This window comes from Palaemon carinicauda, chromosome 5 (assembly GCF_036898095.1).
Source record: "Palaemon carinicauda isolate YSFRI2023 chromosome 5, ASM3689809v2, whole genome shotgun sequence".
NCBI classification, from domain to species: domain Eukaryota; kingdom Metazoa; phylum Arthropoda; class Malacostraca; order Decapoda; family Palaemonidae; genus Palaemon; species Palaemon carinicauda.
The window spans coordinates 167,426,873-167,452,380 of NC_090729.1; the positions used below are offsets into that span (position 1 = coordinate 167,426,873).

General features: G+C 41.5%; 1 protein-coding gene across 2 annotated transcripts in view; it reads left to right on the top strand.

Moving 5' to 3' along the window:
* LOC137641590 (uncharacterized) overlaps window positions 1-23,626 on the top strand; it is a 57,280-nt gene extending 33,654 nt beyond the window's left edge. For both annotated transcript variants that reach the window (XM_068374297.1, XM_068374298.1), the window contains exon 3: window positions 19,930-23,626. In XM_068374297.1, the coding sequence (XP_068230398.1) occupies window positions 19,930-20,094 (165 nt within the window). In that variant the 3' untranslated portion in view covers window positions 20,095-23,626. The remainder of the gene's footprint in view (window positions 1-19,929) is intronic.
* The last annotated feature ends 1,882 nt before the right edge of the window (window positions 23,627-25,508 follow it).

Sequence of the window (25,508 nt, forward strand, 5' to 3'; positions counted from 1 at the left end):
GTAACATTACCAACTCTCCAAAAAGTGCTAAAAGCTCCTCCTCTTGCTAATTTGCACAAAATAACTGTTAACTTTGGAGCTAAGAAATCTGCAGTTTTTATAAAAAACGAAGGAAAAATACCATTTGGGTCTACACCTATCCATCAAGGGAACTAATTTCATGAGATGGAAAAGCTAAACCAGATATTTTAGCCTCAGGAAACATAAATGAAGGAAGATCAAGTTTCTTATTACTCTGCTTACTGTCAAACACATCAGCCAAAAGGGTTGCCTTTTCCTTTGGACAGTGTGACAGGCATCTGGTTTAAGTAAAGAGGGAACTGTTGCATCTACACCAAAAAGTGCAGATTTAAGGGTAGCCCATTACATATGTTCCTGGGTTATACCAGAAAGGGGTTCTTTTATGGTTAAATTGTATTCTTTTTTTGGTTGAAGCATAAACTCTCTCAGCCAAATCTCTAAGCTGATTATAGTTAATCCAAGTCAAATCTGAACTGTTACCCTTCCAAAGATGATAGGCCTCCTGCAAGGTTTAATTGTACTGTAGTATGTTTCTGGCTCAATGTTAGTGAATTTTCAATATTAAACTTAGCCGGTGATTATATAAGCTGCAACTCTGTTGCTCGACAGAAAACTCTACGTTCAAAATACGCCAGCGATCGCTATGCAGGTAGGGGGTGTACATCAACAGCGCCATCTGTCGAGCAGGTACTCAGTACTCAATGTAAACACAGAACCAATTTTCTCTCTGTCGGGCTACCGGCAAGACCTACTAATTCGCTGTTACTAACTGGATTTGTTTTCACAACTATTTGGTGAAGTACACTATTCTAGTTTTGAGCTTTCGCTATGCAGGTGTTTTATCTTCATCTCAAAACTTGAACTCGTTTTGGATAGATTTAATTATGGTGACAAAGAGAGTATGGACTCTCTTTCACTTTTAAATGGCCGACCCTTCCCTTAGACGGAAGTGTGTTTAGGTTTTTAGTAATTTTGCTTAACACGTTATAGATCTATATATTTTATATCTCTTTAGGCCTCTTCGATTAACTTTCCATTTATTATAAACATATAAAAATAAATTTTTATGTTTTGTTTATATGCGACCTTTCCTGATAGTAGGCGGTCCTAACTTGGAACCGAAGTTAATCAACGTTGAGCCCGTTATATCGTATTTAGCCTTTAAAGAATTTAAAACTTTTTAAATTCAATGTTTTATGAAAGAATTTCTTTGATAGTCTTCGTACTGTTTTCAAAGATGAACTAATGTTTAGACTACGCAGTTGTTGACGTTCAGGACGTTCAACATGCGCTCTATCGTTACGATAGAGAGAGAGTGTATCACGGTTTCACTTTGCAGTAAGAGTAAATCGATTCTGACGTTTTGTTCATTCTTTCTTAGCTTAAATGTTTTAAATTCTAAATTAAAGGAACTTTTTATTTGGAAAACCTTTCAGTTTTTTCCTTTAGTCAAATAACTTGTTTTTTTGACGATATATAATTGGGCTCTTCTCTTAGGTGCGAAATCAAGAGAGAAAGAGAGAGAGAGATAGAGACGGAGGGAGAGAGAGGAGAGAAAACGTTCCGTTCAAGCGGGTAACGTTGTTCTCGTGTTACTCTCGTCCCTAGTCGCTGTACGGGGAAGAAGGTAAAACGTTTCTAGGGTTTTATTCTTGTCCCTAGGCTATGTGCGGTGAGAGATTGTAAACGTAGTTTATTTGAACTAGTGTTTAGTCTCTTTCCCAGCCACTGTATTTTTTTTATCTTTATATATGTTTTCTGTTTTTTGCTAGTATTAATGAGCTGCATTATACGACTGATTTCGCAATTACTACCTTTTAATGAAGGGTAGAATTGCGTGTTTCAGGTAGAAATCAGTAAAAGTTTCGTTTTCAGTGAAATAAGTGCAAAACAGAAAATCGATAAAGTGTTACAGTGTTGCGTCCGAGGGTTCGTCTGTTCGTGCCTGTCGTTCACCTAGTCCGGGACCTCTTGCAAGCTCCCAAGCCCAGGGGAGAAGTAATGTCGAACGACTTATGGGTTCGTCAGGCCTTGATCAACGAACAGACTTTTTTTCCCTCCGTGGTTTCGGGCGTATCTACCCAAGATCGCCCCACCCACACAAAGACGAGAGAGCCCATTTATTTCTCGTCTGCGGAAGAGGTTTCTCGTAAGAAACCATGGACCAAGGTCTCGCGGCTTACTAAGCGCAAGTCGGTCCCTTCCGCGCAAGTCCAACGGCCCAGTTGTAGCCACTGGGTCAGTTCGGACTCGCTGCAGTCTTCCGACGACTGCTCACCTCCTAAGAGAGGCAAAGCGGTACCGCATCAGGCAGTCACACCGTCTGTTGCCGCACCTGCTCCTGTAGACCCTAAGTGGTCTTTGCTGCAGACCATGCAGTCTCAGTTAACGTCATTGATGCGGGACTTTCGTGCGGAGAAGGTTGACACTGCACCAACCTCTAGCCTACAACCAACCACGGTTGTGCGTCCTGTGGACGCTGAGGCGACCTTCTGCCGCACTCCAGCTGAGAGAGTCCCGCCACCCATGCGTTCCAGTGTACCCTGCCAGCCGCATGTTGACGTTCAGTAACGCACAGAACCTTCCGTTGACGTTCGAGAGGTACAACAACAGTCTAAGTTGTTTTGTTTTGACGCGGTGCGTCAACCTCCGCATTCTAGAGTTGTTTTGACTGCTCAGTCTAGACAGTCAAAGCAGTCTCGAGTGGACACTGTATGTCCTCACGCACCTGTTGTGGTTGACAGTTCAGTTGTTGACAGTTCACAGACTGTCAAGCAGTTACATGACGTTGCCTTCTGGTCTGCTACTAATGCACCAGTGAGAGACTCACTGAGGTAACCTAGCTTTTATCGGACAAGGTTCCTGTAGATGAGGAAGTTGCTGTTCTCCCTCCTACTGATATTCCCTTGAGGACTCTGTCATTTGGAGAGGAGCCTTAAGCTGCTTAGCCTCCTATGGACTTTAATTAAATCATGATGATTTTTTAAGGATCTTCGTCCGGATCTTGTAACTGCTGCTCCTCGTTCGCCTAAACGTCAGAACTTACACTAGGCCTAGCTACTTCGAAGCCGTTGTTTTTAAGCTAGTGCTCTCTCGCTCTCCTAGAGAGCGTTACGTTGGCTAGGCGACTGGTTTTTGCATCAGGAGGAGTTTTAGGGATACAGCCTTTGATTTCCCTTCTTTTAAACTGGCTTATAGAGCGAGAGTCTGATAGGACACGAGAGAAGTTCTCGGCTTGGGAGTTCATGCCTCTGCCCAGATAGACTTCTCAATTCTGGTAGACTCGCCCTGGCGCCTAGCCAGGAGACGCTCCAAGTTGTTTACAGGTCAACTTCTCAACTTTTGTCGAGCCTTTGAAGTTTTGCTGTACTATTATGTCACACATAACAAGGCTTTCAGGGATGGTAAATGGTTCCACCTCAGTCGCTAACCCCGTCTGTTGCCACACCTGCTCCCGTAGACCCTAAATGGGCTTTGCTGCAAGACATGCAGTCCAAGCTTGCGTCCTTGATAGAGGACTTAAATGCGGAGAAGAACCTTCTGGCCAACAACCTTCCAACCGGTCGGTTGTGCGCCCTGTTGACGCTGAGGTAACCTACTCGCGTCTGCCAGTTGAGGTGGTTCCTCCTTCTGGCCAACAACCTTCCAACCGGTTGGTTGTGCGCCCTGTTGACGCTGAGGTAACCTACTCGCGTCTGCCAGTTGAGGTGGTTCCTCCTTCTGGCCAACAACCTTCCAACCAGTCGGTTGTGCGCCCTGTTGACGCTGAGGTAACCTACTCGCGTCTGCCAGTTGAGGTGGTTCCTCCACCGATGCGACCCAGTGTGGGTTGCCAGTCGCACGTTGACGTTAAGCGACGCTCGGAGGTGGGTGTTGACGTTCAGGACGTTCAACAACCAGCAGAGGTGACTTGTTGTGACGCAGTGCGTCAACCTCAGCAACCCGGTAGGGTGTTGACTGCACAACCCAGACAGTCTAGACAGTTTCGGGTTGACGCTGTACTTCCTCGCGCACCCATGGTTGTTGACAGTTCACAGACTGTGCAGCAGTTCCATGATATTGCGTCCGGCTCCGTCACGCATCCACCAGTGCGACCGGATTCAGCGAGTCAGACGTTGCCCACTCCGTTGCCGTTTCCTCATCAGTTTCGGATGAGGAACCCTCTGATGAGGACGTTGCTGAACAAGACGATCGGCCCCCAGCCCTGCTATCCATCCAGAAGATGCTGAAGAAGGAACGCTGCCCAGTCAGGCTGTGGATGAGTCTGGTAGGGACACTGTCATCCGTGGATCAATTTGTGTCACTAGGAAGACTACACCTCCGTCCTCTTCTATACCATCTAGCTTTTCTCTGGAAAAAGGTCAAGACGCTAGAAGCGGTCTCGATCCCGGTTTCCGGAAAGATAAAGTCTTGTCTGACTTGGTGAAAGGACTATATCAACCTTAGAGAGGGTCTTCCCCTGACTGTTCAGACTCCCAACCACGTTCTCTTCTCGGACGCATCGGACGTAGGCTGGGGTGCGACATTAGACGGTCGGGAATGCTCGGGATTATGGAACTCGAGTCAAAGGACAATGCATTTCAACTGCAAGGAGCTACTGGCAGTACATCTGACCTGGAAAAGCTTCAGGTCTCTCCTTCAAGGCAAAGTGGTGGAGGTGAACTCGGACAACACCACGGCTTTGGCGTACATCTCCAAGCAAGGAGGGACCTACTCTCTGACATTGTACGAGATCGCAAGGGACCTCCTCACCTGGTCAAAAGGTCTAGACATATCACTAGTAACGAGGTTCATCCAAGGCAACTTGAATGTCATGGCAGATTGTCTCAGTCGGAAGGGACAAATAATTCCAACAGAATGGACCCTCCACAAGGATGTATGCAAGAGACTTTGGGCCACCTGGGGCCAGCCAACCATAGATCTCTTCGCAACCTCGATGACCAAGAGGCTCCCAATATTTTGCTCACCAATCCCGGACCCAGCAGCAGTTCATATAGATGCCTTTCTACTAGATTGGTCACATCTAGATCTATATGCATTCCCTCCGTTCAAGATTGTCAACAAGGTACTGCAGAAGTTCGCCTCTCACGAAGGGACAAGGTTGACGCTAGTTGCTTCCCTCTGGCCCGCGAGAGAATGGTTCACCGAGGTACTTCGATGGCTAGTAGACGTTCCCAGAACACTTCCCCTAAGGGTGGACCTTCTACGTCAGCCACGCGTAAAGAAGGTACACCAAGGCCTCCACGCTCTTCGTCTGACTGCCTTCAGACTATCGAAAGACTCTCGAGAGCTAGAGGCTTTTCGAAGGAGGCAGCCAGAGCGATTGCTAGAGCAAGGAGAACATCCACCCTTAGAGTCTACCAATCGAAGTGGGAAATCTTCCGAACTGGTGCAAGTCAGTATCCGTATCCTCGACCAGTACCTCTGTAACTCAAATAGCTGACTTCCTCTTATATCTGAGGAAAGAACGATCTCTTTCAGCTCCCACTATCAAGGGTTACAGAAGCATGTTGGCATCAGTCTTCCGTCACAGAGGCTTAGATCTTTCCAACAATAAAGATCTACAGGACCCCCTTAAGTCTTTTGAGACCACGAAGGAGCGTCGTTTGGTTACACCTGGTTGGAATTTAGACGTGGTACTAAGATTCCTTATGTCAGACAGGTTCGAACCGCTACAATCAGCCTCCCTGAAAGATCTCACCTTAAAGACTCTCTCTTCCTGGTATGCTTAGCCACAGCTAAAAGAGTCAGTGAGATTCATGCCTTCAGCAAGAACATCGGATTCTCATCCGAAACGGCTACATGTTCTACAACTTGGTTTTCTAGCCAAAAACGAGCTGCCTTCTCGGCCTTGGCCAATATCGTTCGATATTCCAAACTTATCGTATGGTTAGAAATGAACTAGAAAGAGTCTTATGTCCTGTAAGAGCTCCTAAGTTCTATTTAAAACGAACTAAACCTTTACGAGGCCCGTCTGAAGCTTTATGGTGTTCAGTTAAGAAACCATCTTTGCCTATGTCAAAGAATGCTTTATCCTATTTTATCAGACTGTTAATACGAGAAGCTCATTCCCATCTGAATGAGGAAGACCAAGCTTTGCTGAAGGTAAGGACACACGAAGTTAGAGCTGTCGCAACTTCCGTGGCCTTTAAACAAAATAGATCTCTGCAAAGTATAATCGACGCAACCTATTGGAAAAGCAAGTCAGTATTCGCGTCTTTTTATCTTAAGAATGTCCAGTCTCTTTACGAGAACTGTTACACTCTGGGACCATTCGTAGCAACGAGTGCAGTAGTGGGTGAGGGCTCAACCACTACAATTCCCTAATTCCATAACCTTTTTAATCTTTCTCTTGAAATGTTTTATTATTGTTTTTTGGGTTGTCCGGAAGGCTAAGAAGCCTTTCGCATCCTACTTGATTTGGCGGGTGGTCAAAGTCATTTCTTGAGAAGCGCCTAGATTAGAGGTTTTGATGAGGTCCTGTTGTATGGGTTGCAACCCTTGATACTTCAGATCCTAGGGGTCGCTCAGCATCCTAAGAGGATCGCGAGGCTCCGTAAGGAAGACGTACTTAAAAAGGCAGAGTAATTGTTCAAGTCGACTTCCTTACCAGGTACTTATTTATTTTATGTTTGTTATTTTGAATAACTGCTAAAATGAAATACAAAATACTTAGCTCATAATAATGTAAATAAGTAATGCTGGTCTCTACCCACCCCCCTGGGTGTGAATCAGCTTATATAATCACCGGCTAAGTTTAATATTGAAAAATGTTATTTTTATTAATAAAATAAATTTTTTAATATACTTACCCGGTGATTATATATTAAAGGACCCTCCCTTCCTCCCCAATAGAGACCCAGTGGACCGAGGAGAAAATTGGTTCTGTTTACATTGAGTACTGAGTACCTGCTCGACAGATGGCGCTGTTGATGTACACCCCCTACCTGCATAGCGATCGCTGGCGTATTTTGAACGTAGAGTTTTCTGTTGAGCAACAGAGTTGCAGCTCATATAATCACCGGGTAAGTATATTCAAAAATTTATTTTATTAATAAAAATAACATTTTTGGCCTAATGTTCATTAAGCCTATCAGTTAAATCCTTGGTAAGGTTAGTATTAAGGCGGGATTATTCTGCTTATTCATCCATATCATAGCGTTTCCTTATCTACAGTTTTTTAGACTGTATTCCCACATACATAATTGTGTTGGAATACAGTGTTTTCCTACAGTTGAGTTTATTACCAGATGAAGGGTGCTGACCACTCGGTTGGCTGTTCTTACAGGTAGCTGTCCTTCCATATTCATATGATATGGGTATTGGAGGTAGAGAAGAGAATTATAATAGAAAATTTTATATTATGTGAATCTACTTATTTTTAGGAATTTCAAGGAGGGGTAGGCTCACTTTGGTTTTGGTTCTCTTAACCTTTGGCATGGGAAACCATGAGGTTATACGTATGGTAATGGGACAGGAATGAACCGTTGCCTATCTTACTGAAGTGAATATCTTAAATTAGTGGGTATTTGTGTTGTGAGCTTACTGTATCTCTTGTAGTTCACGGTATTTATAGGTAAGTATTGGGAGACTTCTTAACCACTTCCAAGAGGGTTTATGATGAGGCTTTTCATTTAAAAGATTTCTCTTACAAATGAGGGAGTGTATGTAGATTGGTGGATCACCAGGTCTGCTGCTTGCATAAAAAATTAGAATCCTTTCTCTCTATCCCTGTCTGTCGTCACCCATGCTAATAAGTGTAGTTATGAGTATGTTGGTCAACGAACTAATACTAATTGTTCTCTTACTGGTCTTTGCTCAGTTGTGGCTTGCTTTGCTCACAATAACATTATCTAATTTCTCCTCTATTCTGGAAAGTGGTATATGTTGCGCTACGCGCGTTAGCCAAGTATTTTGGCAGACAAAATTCAGTGACCCAACCACTGTACATACACATTACCCCAATGAGTGTCATTAACCAGGATGTATCCGTGTAATAACTCGGCTAATCCGAGTGGGGTTAAGAGTGTTGTAGGGTGCATTGTGGTTGTTTTGTTGATTGGGATAAAGCTTGAGGCCCTGAAAATGTTTTATTTCCCTTCAGAATTTGGAGCCTATGACAGAACACCTATGAACGAAGACCATTTTCCTCCTTTCTATGTGGGGAATATGATTTTCTTAGGTTGTGGGCCCTGCTGAGCATTTACCCAGCAAGGATCTCAGAGATCTCATTAGGCTTGATATTCCATTTTCAGCAGTTAGGGGTTTTGGGGATGTGGTCTATTGTATTAGACCCCTATTCATGTTGTAGACTTTGAAACTGTGTATGATTTACACTATAAGGAGGAGTCCTTACTACTGTATTTTCAGAGGATCCCTTGGGTTGCTCGAGAGTATCCCTCCAGGGACATCTCAACCATGACAACCTACATGGCCTATGTCAGATCCAGGTTAAAAATTTCTAAAAAGGGTTCTATTAAGTAGGTAACCGATATGCCTGGATTTGGTAGGCTTGAGTACCCTGTAGATGCCTCACTGATAGCTAGAATATATTCTGTTGAGGCATCGATCTGCTCCCTTTATGGTTAAAATGGTTAGCCCACTGTTGATCTGTCTTCTGATTTCTTCACTCCAGCCTAGAGATCTAGCTGTTGCTGGGCCTTCAGGTTACCAGCTTCCAAAGAAGGCTTCTTATGCGAGTTCTTTCTTCCGGGCCTTTGGATACGGTCATTGCGGGGCCTTCGGGTTACCCACTTCCAAAGAAACGTGTTTCCTTTCTTCCGTTCCTACAGATATGGTTGTGACTGGACTTCAGAGTTTTTAGCTTCGAGGGAAGGTTCAGATGGAGGCTACTCTTTCCAGTTTTAAGGATTTGGTTGTTTCTAGGGCTTCTGGCTCTCAACTTCGATAGAAGGGTCCAGTAGGAATTTTTTACTTTCGTTCCAAGGATTGAAGGCTTGGTAGTAGTGGGGATGCAGCAAAGGGTCTTCTGCCATGGACATTGAGGTGGGGGATTTAATAGGTGATGGATGATGGATGCGCTTTCTGGCCTAAGTCAGTTGGCTTTTGGCCTGATATAACAGTTAGTCATTCATTGACATTGAGTTTGAAAACCTGGTAGCATTTCCATTCTCAAGATGCAGATTAAAGATCCATCTTTAAAGGCATGTCCCCAGCTAACCCCTAGTTGGTTGTTCTTATGCCATACAAGGCTGCTGTCAATACCTTAAAAGAAGCCATATCAGATGCTGCAGGTTTCCTTCTCGACTACTGTTTGCTTGAGGCTACGGTGGTTGGAATGACAGTGCTTGTCCAGAAAACTCTGGCCAAAATGACAAAATTACTGGCTGAATCAATGAGAGAGTTGCTGCTTAAAAATTATTTTACCTTGCCCAAAAGAGAGTAATCCTCTCTTGGAGTGTATCTTGAGAGTTTGAAGGATTCCCAGAACTAAGAGGGTTAGTAAAGTCTTCCCTCCTAAGTAGTGGGACCAATCAGTTGGGGGAGGGGACCATTTCCCTATCACTTTGGGCTGCAGAATTTAATGACAGACAGACCTCGTTCAACACGTGGTCGGCCGTGGAATCCTTGATAATGGGTGCTGTAGGAGGATTCCAGATAGCCAGGGTCAGCCGTGGAATCTTTGAAAGTGGGGTCGATAGGGGGATTCCAGAGGGCCATTTTGGTGGTTGCAAAACTAGTGTGGGAACCTTTCTATGAAGCCTTGCAGAACCTTGTTAGGACAAAGTTTTGTTTAAGATTTTGCCGGCTTTTGATCTAATGAAGTTGAGATAAAGGAAACTGTTACATAGTGATCTAATGTGCAATGGCTCTTCCACCAAGCCCTCAAGTCAATGCCAATGCGGAAGCAATGGCCCCATCATTTACAGAGAAAAGAGGAAATGTTTTCAACCTTTGCTTATAGAGGCAGGGTTAAGAACCATTCCACTAAGCGGCCAGCTCCCGTTTCCTATACCAAGCTTCGTCCCATACCAAGATTTTCATTGAGACGAAGGAGGACAGTAGGAGAGGACTCTCCCAGGGCCAGCTAAACTTTTAGAGCAAGAGTAGGTCTTAGGAGATCTTTTAGGGAAGTGGGAGAGCTTGTAAACGAATAGAGGCAGAGAATCTTGTAAATGAGAAGCTTTGGGTTGGGGGCTTGTCTCCATCGTTTTTGGGAATGTTGGCCTTTTCTCGGTGGGCTCAAGTTTAGTCTCAATTGGTCTTGCATGGTTGTGGATAGCAAACAACACCCTCCATTCCACTAGCTTCTTTATATTTAGGATGCTATAACTTAGCTTTTATGTTAGGAAGATGTTATGAAAGGAGTCGCAGAATTTGCAGATTTCTTACTTCCAAGTGAGGTTATTCAGTTTACCGAGAAAGACTCCAGAGAGGAGAGTGATCCCTGACCAATCTCTCCTCAACAAACACATCTGGTTTGTTCCATTCAAAAGACGACAGTCCATCGCGTCCACCAATTACTACACTGAGTGTCTTGGATCCATACTTTGGGTCTAAAAGACCCCAATTGCCATGTCCCTGTTGCCCACCACTTCTTACTTTACCTAGAGTTTTTGCTCTGGAGGTGGGTGTACAGGTTCAAAGTTATGCCATTTGATCTCAACATTGCCCCAAGAATGGTTACAAAGCTAGTAAGGTACTGATCAAACTCCAAAGGTTGCAGGTAGTTCATATTTGGCAGAGGTAAATGAATTATGGGTCATATATACAAGCAGGTTTAGCAGGTTCTTCAAGACATGTTTTTGATCAACTTTGCAAAGTCTTGAGTAATTCCAGAAGGATATTCAGTTTGGGTTAGGTTGCCAATAAATAATGGTCCCATAAAGCATCTCGGAGAAGAATTCTAGCAGGGTCAGAGCCTTGGTTTTGAGCTGCTTCTCTACCAGGAGGTAACTGGAAAAGATTAGGGCTCTTCTTCAGTTTGCCTCTGTAGTTGATCCAGTGTTAAAGAACAGTATCAAAGACTTCCATTGGGTGTGTAAAAGGATGGCTCAGAAAGGGTTTCTTGACAGTCAGGCTCAGTCACCCAGTCAGTACAAAAGAATTCTCAGGTCATGGATGATGCCAATTTACCTGTCAGTCCAATTGGGCCTTCCCCCGGTTACCATGATTATTCATACAAGTATGTCCAGGTTGGGGTGGAGATGTCATCCAGAGGAGACGTTTGTGTTTGGGAATGGTCACCTCAGTTTGCAACTTTTCATGTAAATTTTTTAAAACTGATGGTGTTCCTGATGTTGAAGAGAATTGGTCCACAAAGGAACTCGCACATAAAATCTTCCTAGACAACCAGGTGATGGTCTGTTGCCTCAGAGAATGGGCTCCTGCTTGAGAATACACAATGCAGTGACCCTTCCCCATTTTGAGGTTCCTTAAGGATAGTAATTTGTTGTTCCTACCAGTCCATCTTTCGGGTTCACTCCACATAGTAGTGGATGCCCTATCCAGGCAGACAGTCCTGCATATGGAATGGACACGGGACCAGAGTACTTTTCAGGTAGTGTTGGAGCTAGTTCCAGATCTCCAACTAGACCTATTCTCTACGAGAGATAACCACAAACTTCTATTATATGTTGCTCCGATTGTGAACTCTCAAGTAGTGGCAAGAGATGTTCTGAATTAGATTGGAAGAGATGGTCGTCAATCTACCTGTTCCCCCCAAAGAGTTTGAATTCCTAGGGTTTGAATATCCTTCAGGACTTTCCAGGGACAGCCTGAAGTATCTTCTGCATCAGCATCAGAGACCAAAAATACACCCACTAAAGTCTGCAAAGCTGTATCAGAAGGTAGGAACTGATTACCTTCGGTTCTTCCTTTTTGGCCCAGAACCTTCAAGCTTGGGTTCTCGCCTGCATTTTTCAGAGTTTTCTCAGCCCACAATTTGATAGCAGTTGGTCATCATCCACAAGACCATACCATTCTGCATGGAAGACATAGCTGGTGTTTCAAGGGAGTCGGTCACCCTGTCAGATAACCCCGTACTTCTTGGTTTCCTTTCTGATCGACCTCTTTGAGGATAGGAAGGTCCATCCATCAGCTATATCATTATATAGATTTGTTTTTCAATATTAAACTTAGCCGGTGATTATATAAGCTGCAACTCTGTTGCTCGACAGAAAACTCTACGTTCAAAATACGCCAGCGATCGCTATGCAGGTAGGGGGTGTACATCAACAGCGCCATCTGTCGAGCAGGTACTCAGTACTCAACGTAAACACAGAACCAATTTTCTCTCTGTCGGGCTACCGGCAAGACCTACTAATTCGCTGTTACTAACTGGATTTGTTTTCACAACTATTTGGTGAAGTACACTATTCTAGTTTTGAGCTTTCGCTATGCAGGTGTTTTATCTTCATCTCAAAACTTGAACTCGTTTTGGATAGATTTAATTATGGTGACAAAGAGAGTATGGACTCTCTTTCACTTTTAAATGGCTGACCCTTCCCTTAGACGGAAGTGTGTTTAGGTTTTTAGTAATTTTGCTTAACACGTTATAGATCTATATATTTTATATCTCTCCGCCTTTATTAGGCCTCTTCGATTAACTTTCCATTTATTATAAACATATAAAAATAAATTTTTATGTTTTGTTTATATGCGACCTTTCCTGATAGTAGGCGGTCCTAACTTGGAACCGAAGTTAATCAACGTTGAGCCCGTTATATCGTATTTAGCCTTTAAAGGATTTAAAACTTTTTAAATTTAATGTTTTATGAAAGAATTTCTTTGATAGTCTTCGTACTGTTTTCAAAGATGAACTAATGTTTAGACTACGCAGTTGTTGACGTTCAGGACGTTCAACATGCGCTCTATCGTTACGATAGAGAGAGAGTGTATCACGGTTTCACTTTGCAGTAAGAGTAAATCGATTCTGACGTTTTGTTCATTCTTTCTTAGCTTAAATGTTTTAAATTCTAAATTAAAGGAACTTTTTATTTGGAAAACCTTTCAGTTTTTTCCTTTAGTCAAATAACATGTTTTTTTGACGATATATAATTGGGCTCTTCTCTTAGGTGCGAAATCAAGAGAGAAAGAGAGAGAGATAAAATGGAGGGAGAGAGAGGAGAGAAAACGTTCCGTTCAAGCGGGTAACGTTGTTCTCGTGTTACTCTCGTCCCTAGTCGCTGTACGGGGAAGAAGGTAAAACGTTTCTAGGGTTTTATTCTTGTCCCCAGGCTATGTGCGGTGAGAGATTGTAAACGTAGTTTATTTGAACTAGTGTTTAGTCTCTTTCCCAGCCACTGTATTTTTTTTATCTTTATATATGTTTTCTGTTTTTTGCTAGTATTAATGAGCTGCATTATACGACTGATTTCGCAATTACTACCTTTTAATGAAGGGTAGAATTGCGTGTTTCAGGTAGAAATCAGTAAAAGTTTCGATTTCAGTGAAATAAGTGCAAAACAGAAAATCGATAAAGTGATATGCGCAAAGTGTTACAGTGTTGCGTCCGAGGGTTCGTCTGTTCGTGCCTGTCGTTCACCTAGTCCGGGACCTCTTGCAAGCTCCCAAGCCCAGGGGAGAAGTAATGTCGAACGACTTATGGGTTCGAGAGGCCTTGATCAACGAACAGACGTTTTTTCCCTCCGTGGTTTCGGGCGTATCTACCCAAGATCGCCCCACCCACACAAAGACGAGAGAGCCCATTTATTTCTCGTCTGCGGAAGAGGTTTCTCGTAAGAAACCATGGACCAAGGTCTCGCGGCTTATTAAGCGCAAGTCGGTCCCTTCCGCGCAAGTCCAACGGCCCAGTTGTAGCCACTGGGTCAGTTCGGACTCGCTGCAGTCTTCCGACGACTGCTCACCTCCTAAGAGAGGCAAAGCGGTACCGCATCAGGCAGTCACACCGTCTGTTGCCGCACCTGCTCCTGTAGACCCTAAGTGGTCTTTGCTGCAGATCATGCAGTCTCAGTTAACGTCATTGATGCGGGACTTTCGTGCGGAGAAGGTTGACACTGCACCAACCTCTAGCCTACAACCAACCACGGTTGTGTGTCCTGTGGACGCTGAGGCGACCTTCTGCCGCACTCCAGCTGAGAGAGTCCCGCCACCCATGCGTTCCAGTGTACCCTGCCAGCCGCATGTTGACGTTCAGTAACGCACGGAACCTTCCGTTGACGTTCGAGAGGTACAACAACAGTCTAAGTTGTTTTGTTTTGACGCTGTGCGTCAACCTCCGCATTCTAGAGTTGTTTTGACTGCTCAGTCTAGACAGTCAAAGCAGTCTCGAGTGGACACTGTATGTCCTCACGCACCTGTTGTGGTTGACAGTTCAGTTGTTGACAGTTCACAGACTGTCAAGCAGTTACATGACGTTGCCTTCTGGTCTGCTACTAATGCACCAGTGAGAGACTCACTGAGGTAACCTAGCTTTTATCGGACAAGGTTCCTGTAGATGAGGAAGTTGCTGTTCTCCCTCCTACTGATATTCCCTTGAGGACTCTGTCATTTGGAGAGGAGCCTTAAGCTGCTTAGCCTCCTATGGACTTTAATTAAATCATGATGATTTTTTAAGGATCTTCGTCCGGATCTTGTAACTGCTGCTCCTCGTTCGCCTAAACGTCAGAACTTACACTAGGCCTAGCTACTTCGAAGCCGTTGTTTTTAAGCTAGTGCTCTCTCGCTCTCCTAGAGAGCATTACGTTGGCTAGGCGACTGGTTTTTGCATCAGGAGGAGTTTTAGGGATACAGCCTTTGATTTCCCTTCTTTTAAACTGGCTTATAGAGCGAGAGTCTGATAGGACACGAGAGAAGTTCTCGGCTTGGGAGTTCATGCCTCTGCCCAGATAGACTTCTCAATTCTGGTAGACTCGCCCTGGCGCCTAGCCAGGAGACGCTCCAAGTTGTTTACAGGTCAACTTCTCAACTTTTGTCGAGCCTTTGAAGTTTTGCTGTACTATTATGTCACACATAACAAGGCTTTCAGGGATGGTAAATGGTTCCGCCTCAGTCGCTAACCCCGTCTGTTGCCACACCTGCTCCCGTAGACCCTAAATGGGCTTTGCTGCAAGACATGCAGTCCAAGCTTGCGTCCTTGATAGAGGACTTAAATGCGGAGAAGAACCTTCTGGCCAACAACCTTCCAACCGGTCGGTTGTGCGCCCTGTTGACGCTGAGGTAACCTACTCGCGTCTGCCAGTTGAGGTGGTTCCTCCTTCTGGCCAACAACCTTCCAACCGGTTGGTTGTGCGCCCTGTTGACGCTGAGGTAACCTACTCGCGTCTGCCAGTTGAGGTGGTTCCTCCTTCTGGCCAACAACCTTCCAACCGGTCGGTTGTGCGCCCTGTTGACGCTGAGGTAACCTACTCGCGTCTGCCAGTTGAGGTGGTTCCTCCACCGATGCGACCCAGTGTGGGTTGCCAGTCGCACGTTGACGTTAAGCGACGCAGTGCGTCAACCTCAGCAACCCGGTAGGGTGTTGACTGCACAACCCAGACAGTCTAGACAGTTTCGGGTTGACGCTGTACTTCCTCGCGCACCCATGGTTGTTGACAGTTCACAGACTGTGCAGCAGTTCCATGATATTGCGTCCGGCTCCGTCACGCATCCACCAGTGCGACCGGATTCAGCGAGTCAGACGTTGCCCACTCCGTTGCCGTTTCCTCATCAGTTTCGGATGAGGAACCCTCTGATGAGGACGTTGCTGAACAAGACGATCAGCCCCCAGCCCTGCTATCCATCCAGAAGATGCTGAAGAAGGAACGCTGCCCAGTCAGGCTGTGGATGAGTCTGGTAGGGACACTGTCATCCGTGGATCAATTTGTGTCACTAGGAAGACTACACCTCCGTCCTCTTCTATACCATCTAGCTTTTCACTGGAAAAAGGTCAAGACGCTAGAAGCGGTCTCGATCCCGGTTTCCGGAAAGATAAAGTCTTGTCTGACTTGGTGAAAGGACTATATCAACCTTAGAGAGGGTCTTCCCCTGACTGTTCAGACTCCCAACCACGTTCTCTTCTCGGACGCATCGGACGTAGGCTGGGGTGCGACATTAGACGGTCGGGAATGCTCGGGATTATGGAACTCGAGTCAAAGGACAATGCATTTCAACTGCAAGGAGCTATTGGCAGTACATCTGACCTGGAAAAGCTTCAGGTCTCTCCTTCAAGGCAAAGTGGTGGAGGTGAACTCGGACAACACCACGGCTTTGGCGTACATCTCCAAGCAAGGAGGGACCTACTCTCTGACATTGTACGAGATCGCAAGGGACCTCCTCACCTGGTCAAAAGGTCTAGACATATCACTAGTAACGAGGTTCATCCAAGGCAACTTGAATGTCATGGCAGATTGTCTCAGTCGGAAGGGACAAATAATTCCAACAGAATGGACCCTCCACAAGGATGTATGCAAGAGACTTTGGGCCACCTGGGGCCAGCCAACCATAGATCTCTTCGCAACCTCGATGACCAAGAGGCTCCCAATATTTTGCTCACCAATCCCGGACCCAGCAGCAGTTCATATAGATGCCTTTCTACTAGATTGGTCACATCTAGATCTATATGCATTCCCTCCGTTCAAGATTGTCAACAAGGTACTGCAGAAGTTCGCCTCTCACGAAGGGACAAGGTTGACGCTAGTTGCTTCCCTCTGGCCCGCGAGAGAATGGTTCACCGAGGTACTTCGATGGCTAGTAGACGTTCCCAGAACACTTCTCCTAAGGGTGGACCTTCTACGTCAGCCACGCGTAAAGAAGGTACACCAAGGCCTCCACGCTCTTCGTCTGACTGCCTTCAGACTATCGAAAGACTCTCGAGAGCTAGAGGCTTTTCGAAGGAGGCAGCCAGAGCGATTGCTAGAGCAAGGAGAACATCCACCCTTAGAGTCTACCAATCGAAGTGGGAAATCTTCCGAACTGGTGCAAGTCAGTATCCGTATCCTCGACCAGTACCTCTGTAACTCAAATAGCTGACTTCCTCTTATATCTGAGGAAAGAACGATCTCTTTCAGCTCCCACTATCAAGGGTTACAGAAGCATGTTGGCATCAGTCTTCCGTCACAGAGGCTTAGATCTTTCCAACAATAAAGATCTACAGGACCCCTTTAAGTCTTTTGAGACCACGAAGGAGCGTCGTTTGGTTACACCTGGTTGGAATTTAGACGTGGTACTAAGATTCCTTATGTCAGACAGGTTCGAACCGCTACAATCAGCCTCCCTGAAAGATCTCACCTTAAAGACTCTCTCTTCCTGGTATGCTTAGCCACAGCTAAAAGAGTCAGTGAGATTCATGCCTTCAGCAAGAACATCGGATTCTCATCCGAAACGGCTACATGTTCAACAACTTGGTTTTCTAGCCAAAAACGAGCTGCCTTCTCGGCCTTGGCCAATATCGTTCGATATTCCAAACTTATCGTATGGTTAGAAATGAACTAGAAAGAGTCTTATGTCCTGTAAGAGCTCTTAAGTTCTATTTAAAACGAACTAAACCTTTACGAGGCCCGTCTGAAGCTTTATGGTGTTCAGTTAAGAAACCATCTTTGCCTATGTCAAAGAATGCTTTATCCTATTTTATCAGACTGTTAATACGAGAAGCTCATTCCCATCTGAATGAGGAAGACCAAGCTTTGCTGAAGGTAAGGACACACGAAGTTAGAGCTGTCGCAACTTCCGTGGCCTTTAAACAAAATAGATCTCTGCAAAGTATAATCGACGCAACCTATTGGAAAAGCAAGTCAGTATTCGCGTCTTTTTATCTTAAGAAATGTCCAGTCTCTTTACGAGAACTGCTACACTCTGGGACCATTCGTAGCAACGAGTGCAGTAGTGGGTGAGGGCTCAACCACTACAATTCCCTAATTCCATAACCTTTTTAATCTTTCTCTTGAAATGTTTTATTATTGTTTTTTGGGTTGTCCGGAAGGCTAAGAAGCCTTTCGCATCCTACTTGATTTGGCGGGTGGTCAAAGTCATTTCTTGAGAAGCGCCTAGATTAGAGGTTTTGATGAGGTCCTGTTGTATGGGTTGCAACCCTTGATACTTCAGATCCTAGGGGTCGCTCAGCATCCTAAGAGGATCGCGAGGCTCCGTAAGGAAGACGTACTTAAAAAGGCAGAGTAATTGTTCAAGTCGACTTCCTTACCAGGTACTTATTTATTTTATGTTTGTTATTTTGAATAACTGCTAAAATTAAATACAAAATACTTAGCTCATAATAATGTAAACAAGTAATGCTGGTCTCTACCCACCCCCCTGGGTGTGAATCAGCTTATATAATCACCGGCTAAGTTTAATATTGAAAAATGTTATTTTTATTAATAAAATAAATTTTTGAATATACTTACCCGGTGATTATATATTAAAGGACCCTCCCTTCCTCCCCAATAGAGACCCAGTGGACCGAGGAGAAAATTGGTTCTGTGTTTACATTGAGTACTGAGTACCTGCTCGACAGATGGCGCTGTTGATGTACACCCCCTACCTGCATAGCGATCGCTGGCGTATTTTGAACGTAGAATTTTCTGTCGAGCAACAGAGTTGCAGCTTATATAATCACCGGGTAAGTATATTCAAAAATTTATTTTATTAATAAAAATAACATTTTAACAGAACCTCTCAAGTGTCTGATTTGGATCTTGACTCGGACATGTTTCATAAGATCACCAAGTCTTGTAGACCATCTCCCCTCACTCCTGTGGTTTCTTGGTCTCTGGACAGAGTTGATTTTTTAATAGGGTTGGGCAACTCAACCATTTCTCCTCAGAACTGTTATAAAAAGCTATATTTTTATAGCTTTAGCTTTGGGAGTTAGTCAATGAACTGGTAACATTTCAGAAGGTCTTGGAATTTATTACAATAGCCAAGGTCCTGATTCGGGTCTCCTTTTTCTTGTCAGCTCTAGACCTTAAAATTATATTTAGAGATCCACATCTTCAGAAGATAGCCTGTTTAAAAGCCTAGACCAACAAGCCCCTCTCAATATAGTCTATCTGTATTTTGTTGAACTCCCTTTTTATAAAGCTGGTACTGTTTCCATCCCCAAAAAACCACCATGCGAGTAAAATTACCTTTACGATAGTTTTCTATGCTAATAGGGTATTTCAGGACACCCAGAGTTTTACGGGATGGTTTGGGCATAGGATGGAAGACGGTTGTCCTGGAGTGGTCATGAGTCTATTTATTAATACAGAACTCTGATACTAACTCCTTGGAGACCTCACAGCTCTTTCACCCCAAAATAGCAGTTTTGATGAAAAACTTATTTTTGGGAAGGTGCTGTGTTGTCTTCAAAGACCTTCCTACTCCTTAGCATTGAGCCGGAGAGTGGAACATTGCTATATACCTTTGACCTTGAATGGTGTTGAGGGTTTGTTGTGAAGTACCGTAGGTACGTTGGCGAGGACTGGAGCAGTGGTTCCTTTCGGGGACGCCTATACACACTTAAGTCTGTGCCTTGCACATTGATGCGCTGGCTATAGAGCAGGGGAGACAATATTTCCTTAGTATTTAGGTCGTATTGGATTCCCTATTCTAGCCTTTAGCAGGAAAGTCCTTTTGTACCACACATCATCTCCACAAAAATAAGTTTTTCCTTCGTCAAAACCCCTTTATTAAACACAGCAATAGTACGTGTGCATAAGACCTGATAACATAGAAACTGGAGGAGGTTTGAAAAGTAGTGATTCCTAAAAGCTGATGTATGATTGGCGGGTATTACAGATTTAAATGAAAGCAGTTTTAGTTGTGAAGATTTTTATTTCAGACCAGCAGTGATAAGTTGGGCAAATGTAATACAGTTGTGTATACAGTAATTAAAAATATTTGAAGCTTTTTTAATTTTATAATTTTGTATCTAATAAGTAAAAAATTACTATACAGTATTACGTATAATGAAGACATTGTTTGATGAAATGTTCTCCAGTAAATTTTGTGTTTCTCTTTTCCCTTCAGACGATTGAGGACTTCATCTTGTTGATTGGGACATTTGTAGCTTTTGTAGCATTCATTTTATGGTGCTGCTTTCCAATTGTGCCCAAGGAATCAAATCCTCCTGCTCAGTATGACACTCAGTACTCAAAATACAAGAAAACTGATTCTTATGATGATAAAATGTGAGAGCCATATTGGTGTCACAGAGAGGTGAAGCTCTCAGGGTACCTACGACTTGATGTAAGGCTACCATCTTATCAAGATGAGTTGTAGAAATGTATACATAGCTCCTTTTGGCATGTACCTGTATGGGACCTGGCTGTGAAACTGGCTAACTATAGATGGATCGAGGTTTCTGGTATGTTTTAGATGATGATGGAGGTTTTTTAGTGAAGGAAATATTAAAGTTAGCAATTAGAAGTAGTTTTGAAGGCTCAATGCCTGGCAGAAAATACCATAAAACCAAATTTTGAAATTCTTGAGAAAAGTTGTTTATAGTAGTCCACTTTCAACTGTTATCATAATCTTGAATTGTCATGTGCAACCTGTTTCTCCATTTCAAACAATATATATAAGATTTGCAATTTTAACCAAACATTTACGATTTTGCTAACAGATGTAAAGTTTTGCTAGTTGCTTATGGGAACAGTTTCGCCTAAATGCAAGATATGGTACGGTAATGTGTGAGATATTTGGTATTAATATTTGTTAGGTGGCCAATTGAGAGATGAATTGTGGTATCTTTTGATACAGCCTTTCTCTTGTTTAAGGCATGTGATTAAGATGGATTCTCATATACTGCTTAGTATAAATCCTATGAAACATCAGTATGCAAAACTTAGCTAGAAAATAGCCAAGTGTTAGCATTTATTGCTAGTATTCTGCTAATCATTACAAAATCAAATCTGGTTTGTACATTTATTTATGGATAGGTTTTCCATTTTGAGGTCACCATATTTTACAGAGAAATTATCTCAGAAGAATGTAGCATTTCTTAATCTGTCATAATTTCATAACTTTTTACCATGTTTTTTCTTTATTAATTTTGTCTTTTACTTTTATTGACATGAGATACATTATATACTTATATAACCAGGCCCTTGTTTGATGCACAAAAGAATTGAAATATATGGCTGAAAATTTTTATGAATCTCCCCCTATTAGAAATGAAATTAACCAAATTGAATAGTCCTGAATCAATAGGAAGACGTCAGTTAGAGCAGCAATAAATTATCCTTTAATGCTAAGTATATTTTGTCATTGGCTCTGAATCTTAACTTTGGTAGTTTTAATGCTGTAGCCTATGTTGATTACAGAGATTGAAAATGGTGGAGAACTTTCAATTATATTTTCTATTTATTTGTGATTCTCAAAGAAATTTGAAGAATGAATTTCATTGCAGAAACTAAGTGATAAGCACTTACATTTTAGTTCTATATGTACAGTTTTACTTTTAGTTTTTATTTAGGAGACAGCTCAATAGAGTAATTGAATTCTGAGAGCAAAAGATCTTGCTCTTAGCATTTGTTTTGTCCTTATGTCTTCTCATTGTACATGTGTAAATTGTTGAAACTTGTTACTTCACTTGTTAATATATGAATTCTGCAGTAACAGCCATATATTAAGAATTCAAGAAATACAGTATGGGAAGACTTTATGACCAAGGATAGTTTTTCGTAAAGTGAAAGGAAGTTTAATGAAAGACACAAGTCTTCGTGTTGGTAATCTGTGGGACCTTTCATTGCAGTATCCTCATTGGCTAACTTTTTTTTTTTAAATGAAGGAGCTTGATGATTCTAGTCATCCAGTTTGATATCAATTTAGAACTGGCTTTTATGTCTGCTCCTCTACTTTGGCAGCATCAAGTAAAAAAATGAGGGCTAGTCATGGACTTGTTAAATTTTCTTCGTGTTAGTTACATAAGGATGGTATATGCTTGCATGCATCATGGTTTGTTTGTAATTGAATTTTGATAAAAGAATATGTAATGTTGAATGTTTTGTATTTGGTTGATTAACAATAACATGATAATGAACCGTGTGGTCAGATGTATTGTAGTTCTGTTTTTCGTTTTGAACTTGAAACCTTTATATATGCAGTACTTGTAAAGCAGTGAAGCAGAAATTTACAAGAGTTCATCAAAATGCTAAAATACTTTACTAAATTCTCCCGGTCAAGTCAAATATTTTTTTATTAAGGAGTCAAGATTCCAGGGTTGGAGAATGTTGTGCAGTTGTTCCCTCAGGCTCCGTTGCAGTATACTGTAGGTGGTTTGAGGTTGTTTTGTTTTCCAATATAGATGTAATTTGTAAATAATGTACAGAAAAGAATGACTGTTGATGAATGGGTTTGCAGAAATGAGGGAAAATTAAACATCGTGGACAAAAAAACATGGCCATCTCGCAGTGTTTGAAAGGATGAATTCTTAAACAAACTTCCAAAACAAGCAGTAAACAGAATTTAGAATGACATTATCTCATGATAAGGCATGCTAGAAGAAACTATATTATGTAGTTGTGCTACACTTTATACATTTTACTCATTTATTGAGTAATAAAAGTGGAGACAAAGCAAGTGTTGGAGAAAATGTGAACATGGAAATCATTGGTATTCCTTACACTATAAACTGTCAAATTTCATGAATGGGAACAGATAATTAAGCATTATATCATCAATACTAGCAGCTTTCAAGTATAGAATTTCTTCTCAATATTGCTGAATAAAGTGAACTATGAAGAAATTAATTTGAAGTGAAATCCTATGTTATCAGGTAGCATTAACGGTGAGCAATATATGAAGGCTTGTTATTTTATGTTCAATCATTTTTAAACATTTTACTAAGTCATATGATTGAGACTCCTTCATCTACCTTAAATCTATAATTAGGAATGTTCTCCAGATTTTTTTTCTTGAAAAGCTTACTGTATGAGGCTTGATTGACCATTCTTATTTCACTTTCTTCGGACAATTTTTTTTTTATGCCTGCTTGTCATCTCTGTGGCAGTACTTATGAATTATTTATAGAGGGTAGTTTAACCAGACCCTAGAAGTACTGATATGAATAAGTCAATATCGATTAATCAATTGGATGGATGCCCAGTTTCTTATTTTTAGTTTCTTGTATTTGTTCTAAACCATGTGGGGAAGATTTTAGCTTCACTAATTTCAAACGATCTGAAAGGATTTCGGCCATGTTTAGAAGGTAATTATTTGTTGGCCGAAATTGTGTACAGCCACTAGAATAAAAATTATAATTGCCATAAAATAATTACACTGATGAATGGGGAACATAAAGAAACCTTTGCAAAATCCTGCTGACTTCTAATTTAAATGTACTGTAATTTGATCTGTGAGTCTGATTAAAATTGTGATTAAAAAGAATTTTTATTTTATTTTATTTATTTTTTTTTTTTAATGAAGAATTGCATATCCCAAATAGGTGGCTCTTTTTTTCTTTAAAGATTTCTATTAATGTGACTTTTGACCCATTGATATACATTTTTACAATAACCTACCAGGGTTAAAAATTAAACATCGATAGGTAAATGCACAACAGAATAGGGTAGTGTACGATGAGCTCCCAACCCCCCACTTGATTCTCGAGATATAATAGATGAGTCGCCCTTGATAAGTTTTACATGCTGTAGTTTTGTGTATGGTAAAATAAGTTTTCTAATCTTCCTAGAATTTTCATCGTTGTAATAAATAGTGGAAATTGTTGCGAGTATTATTCAAAACCTAAGGGTTGCTTTTGGAGTATTAAGAGAGTTGTGTTGATCGTGGTTTCAGGAGTCTTGCTTATTTGTTGTATTGTTCTCTCTAAATTGTACCGGGCCATTTCTCTTATCTGACTTGAATTGGTAATTCTCAATGCGGGAAAGTTGTTTGGACTTTGTAATTTTCAATTTTGTAGGCAGTGCTGCAGTCACTACAGTTTAGCGTTATAAATTTATCAAAGTTTTGAATGTCAAGAAGTTCAATGTTGTATATATTGTTTATCAGACACCTCCATCATTTTAGGTATGAATAGAAAAGGGACCCATTTAGGATTGATCATGGAACTTGAAAGTTGAAAGTCTGCCGTGTGTATCTCTGCTTGTAGCATGTGTTGAGTTACTCTTATTTTAAAAGCAATTTGTAATAAACTCTTATTAGTTGATTTTATCTAGGTATTGGTACTTGGAGGAAGGATATTTTAACTTTGGTTCTATATTGCAATTCTCATCCTGGTTTGAAATTTGGGTGATTTTAAAGGGTCGAAAGATATTCCTGCTCCTTCCTCTGGTTCAAACATTTATCACATAACTTTTAAGTAACTGCTGCTGCCAGTTTATGAAGTTAGCGTAAATATTTTTTTCAACTTGCCAGAAGATGCTTTACCATTTCCTTATATGCTAACTTTCATTCTGGGGTTGCCTACTTGTTATACTTCTTTGTTTCGTTCACAGTTTATCAAGTCCATATTGGTTGACCTACAGTATGACCTTTATTTTTTTTTTTTTTTTTAGTTTTCATGTCCATGTTTATTCATGTGCTTGTAAGATAAGGTACTAAATAGCTTAAGGAAAATTGTATTTCAAGAAGTGGTCCCTCCTTCAACATTGTGTGGTCAAAGCATTTATAAATTGTAAGATAACCAATCTTTTTTTTTTTTTTAGTGCTTGATAACTTTAATTAGGAAACCTTTGGTTTCATGTTTCTTTTATGTTTTATGAAAATATGTTGGGCTAAATAATTTCTCTAGCTGTTATATGCAAAATTCAGTAACAAAATCTATTACACAAAATTATTTTAGAAGAAACTGTAACAAATCAAATTTATACCTTTTCTGCAGATCAAGTATCCTTTGCCATCCACTATGCCGTACTATTTTTATATCACAGAGGTATTGTTATTAACTGTAAATATTCAAAAGCTTTGTATAATTCCCTTTTTTTTATTATATACAATGCATCAGAATTAGCCACAATAGTTTTTAAACTTTGGAAAATGACCAATTAGCTGCTAGACCAGCATCTGCTAGTCTCATGACCGGTCAATTCATTATTGTTTTGTAATATTCATTATCTCCAAATTGGATCCAATAAATTGTGAAGAATTTAAATTTTAGCCTTGTTATAAGTGACACTAAAGAATAAATTAGGTGACATTAGGTGAAAGGCAGCAGCAATTGTTAAGATCTCACGAAACAGCTAGATTCTGGAGTCCTTACTGTGGAATCTTATTTTCTTTCTCCTTTCACAGAATTATATTTCTTAAAAAGTGATTTCTTGGTAATATGCTTTGTGTGGTGTAAATTTCTAAAAAATTGGTAGAACTACTTTCATTTGTAATTTTTTTTCTCTATAAAAATTGAGAAAGGATGCAAGTAGCCTTTTAGGCTTCTATTTGTACAAACAAATTTGATAGGTCTTTCGCTGATTACAACTTGTAATATGAAAATCATATAATTTAATATCTGTATCGACATGTGGGATGTTATTGTAGGTTTTCATACCCAGAGAAATATGAAAATGTAGCAGTTTTGTTCATGGATGTAATTACAGTATAGAGAAAAAAATTTTCTATGGGGTACATGGTGAAAATACTAAATCATTGTG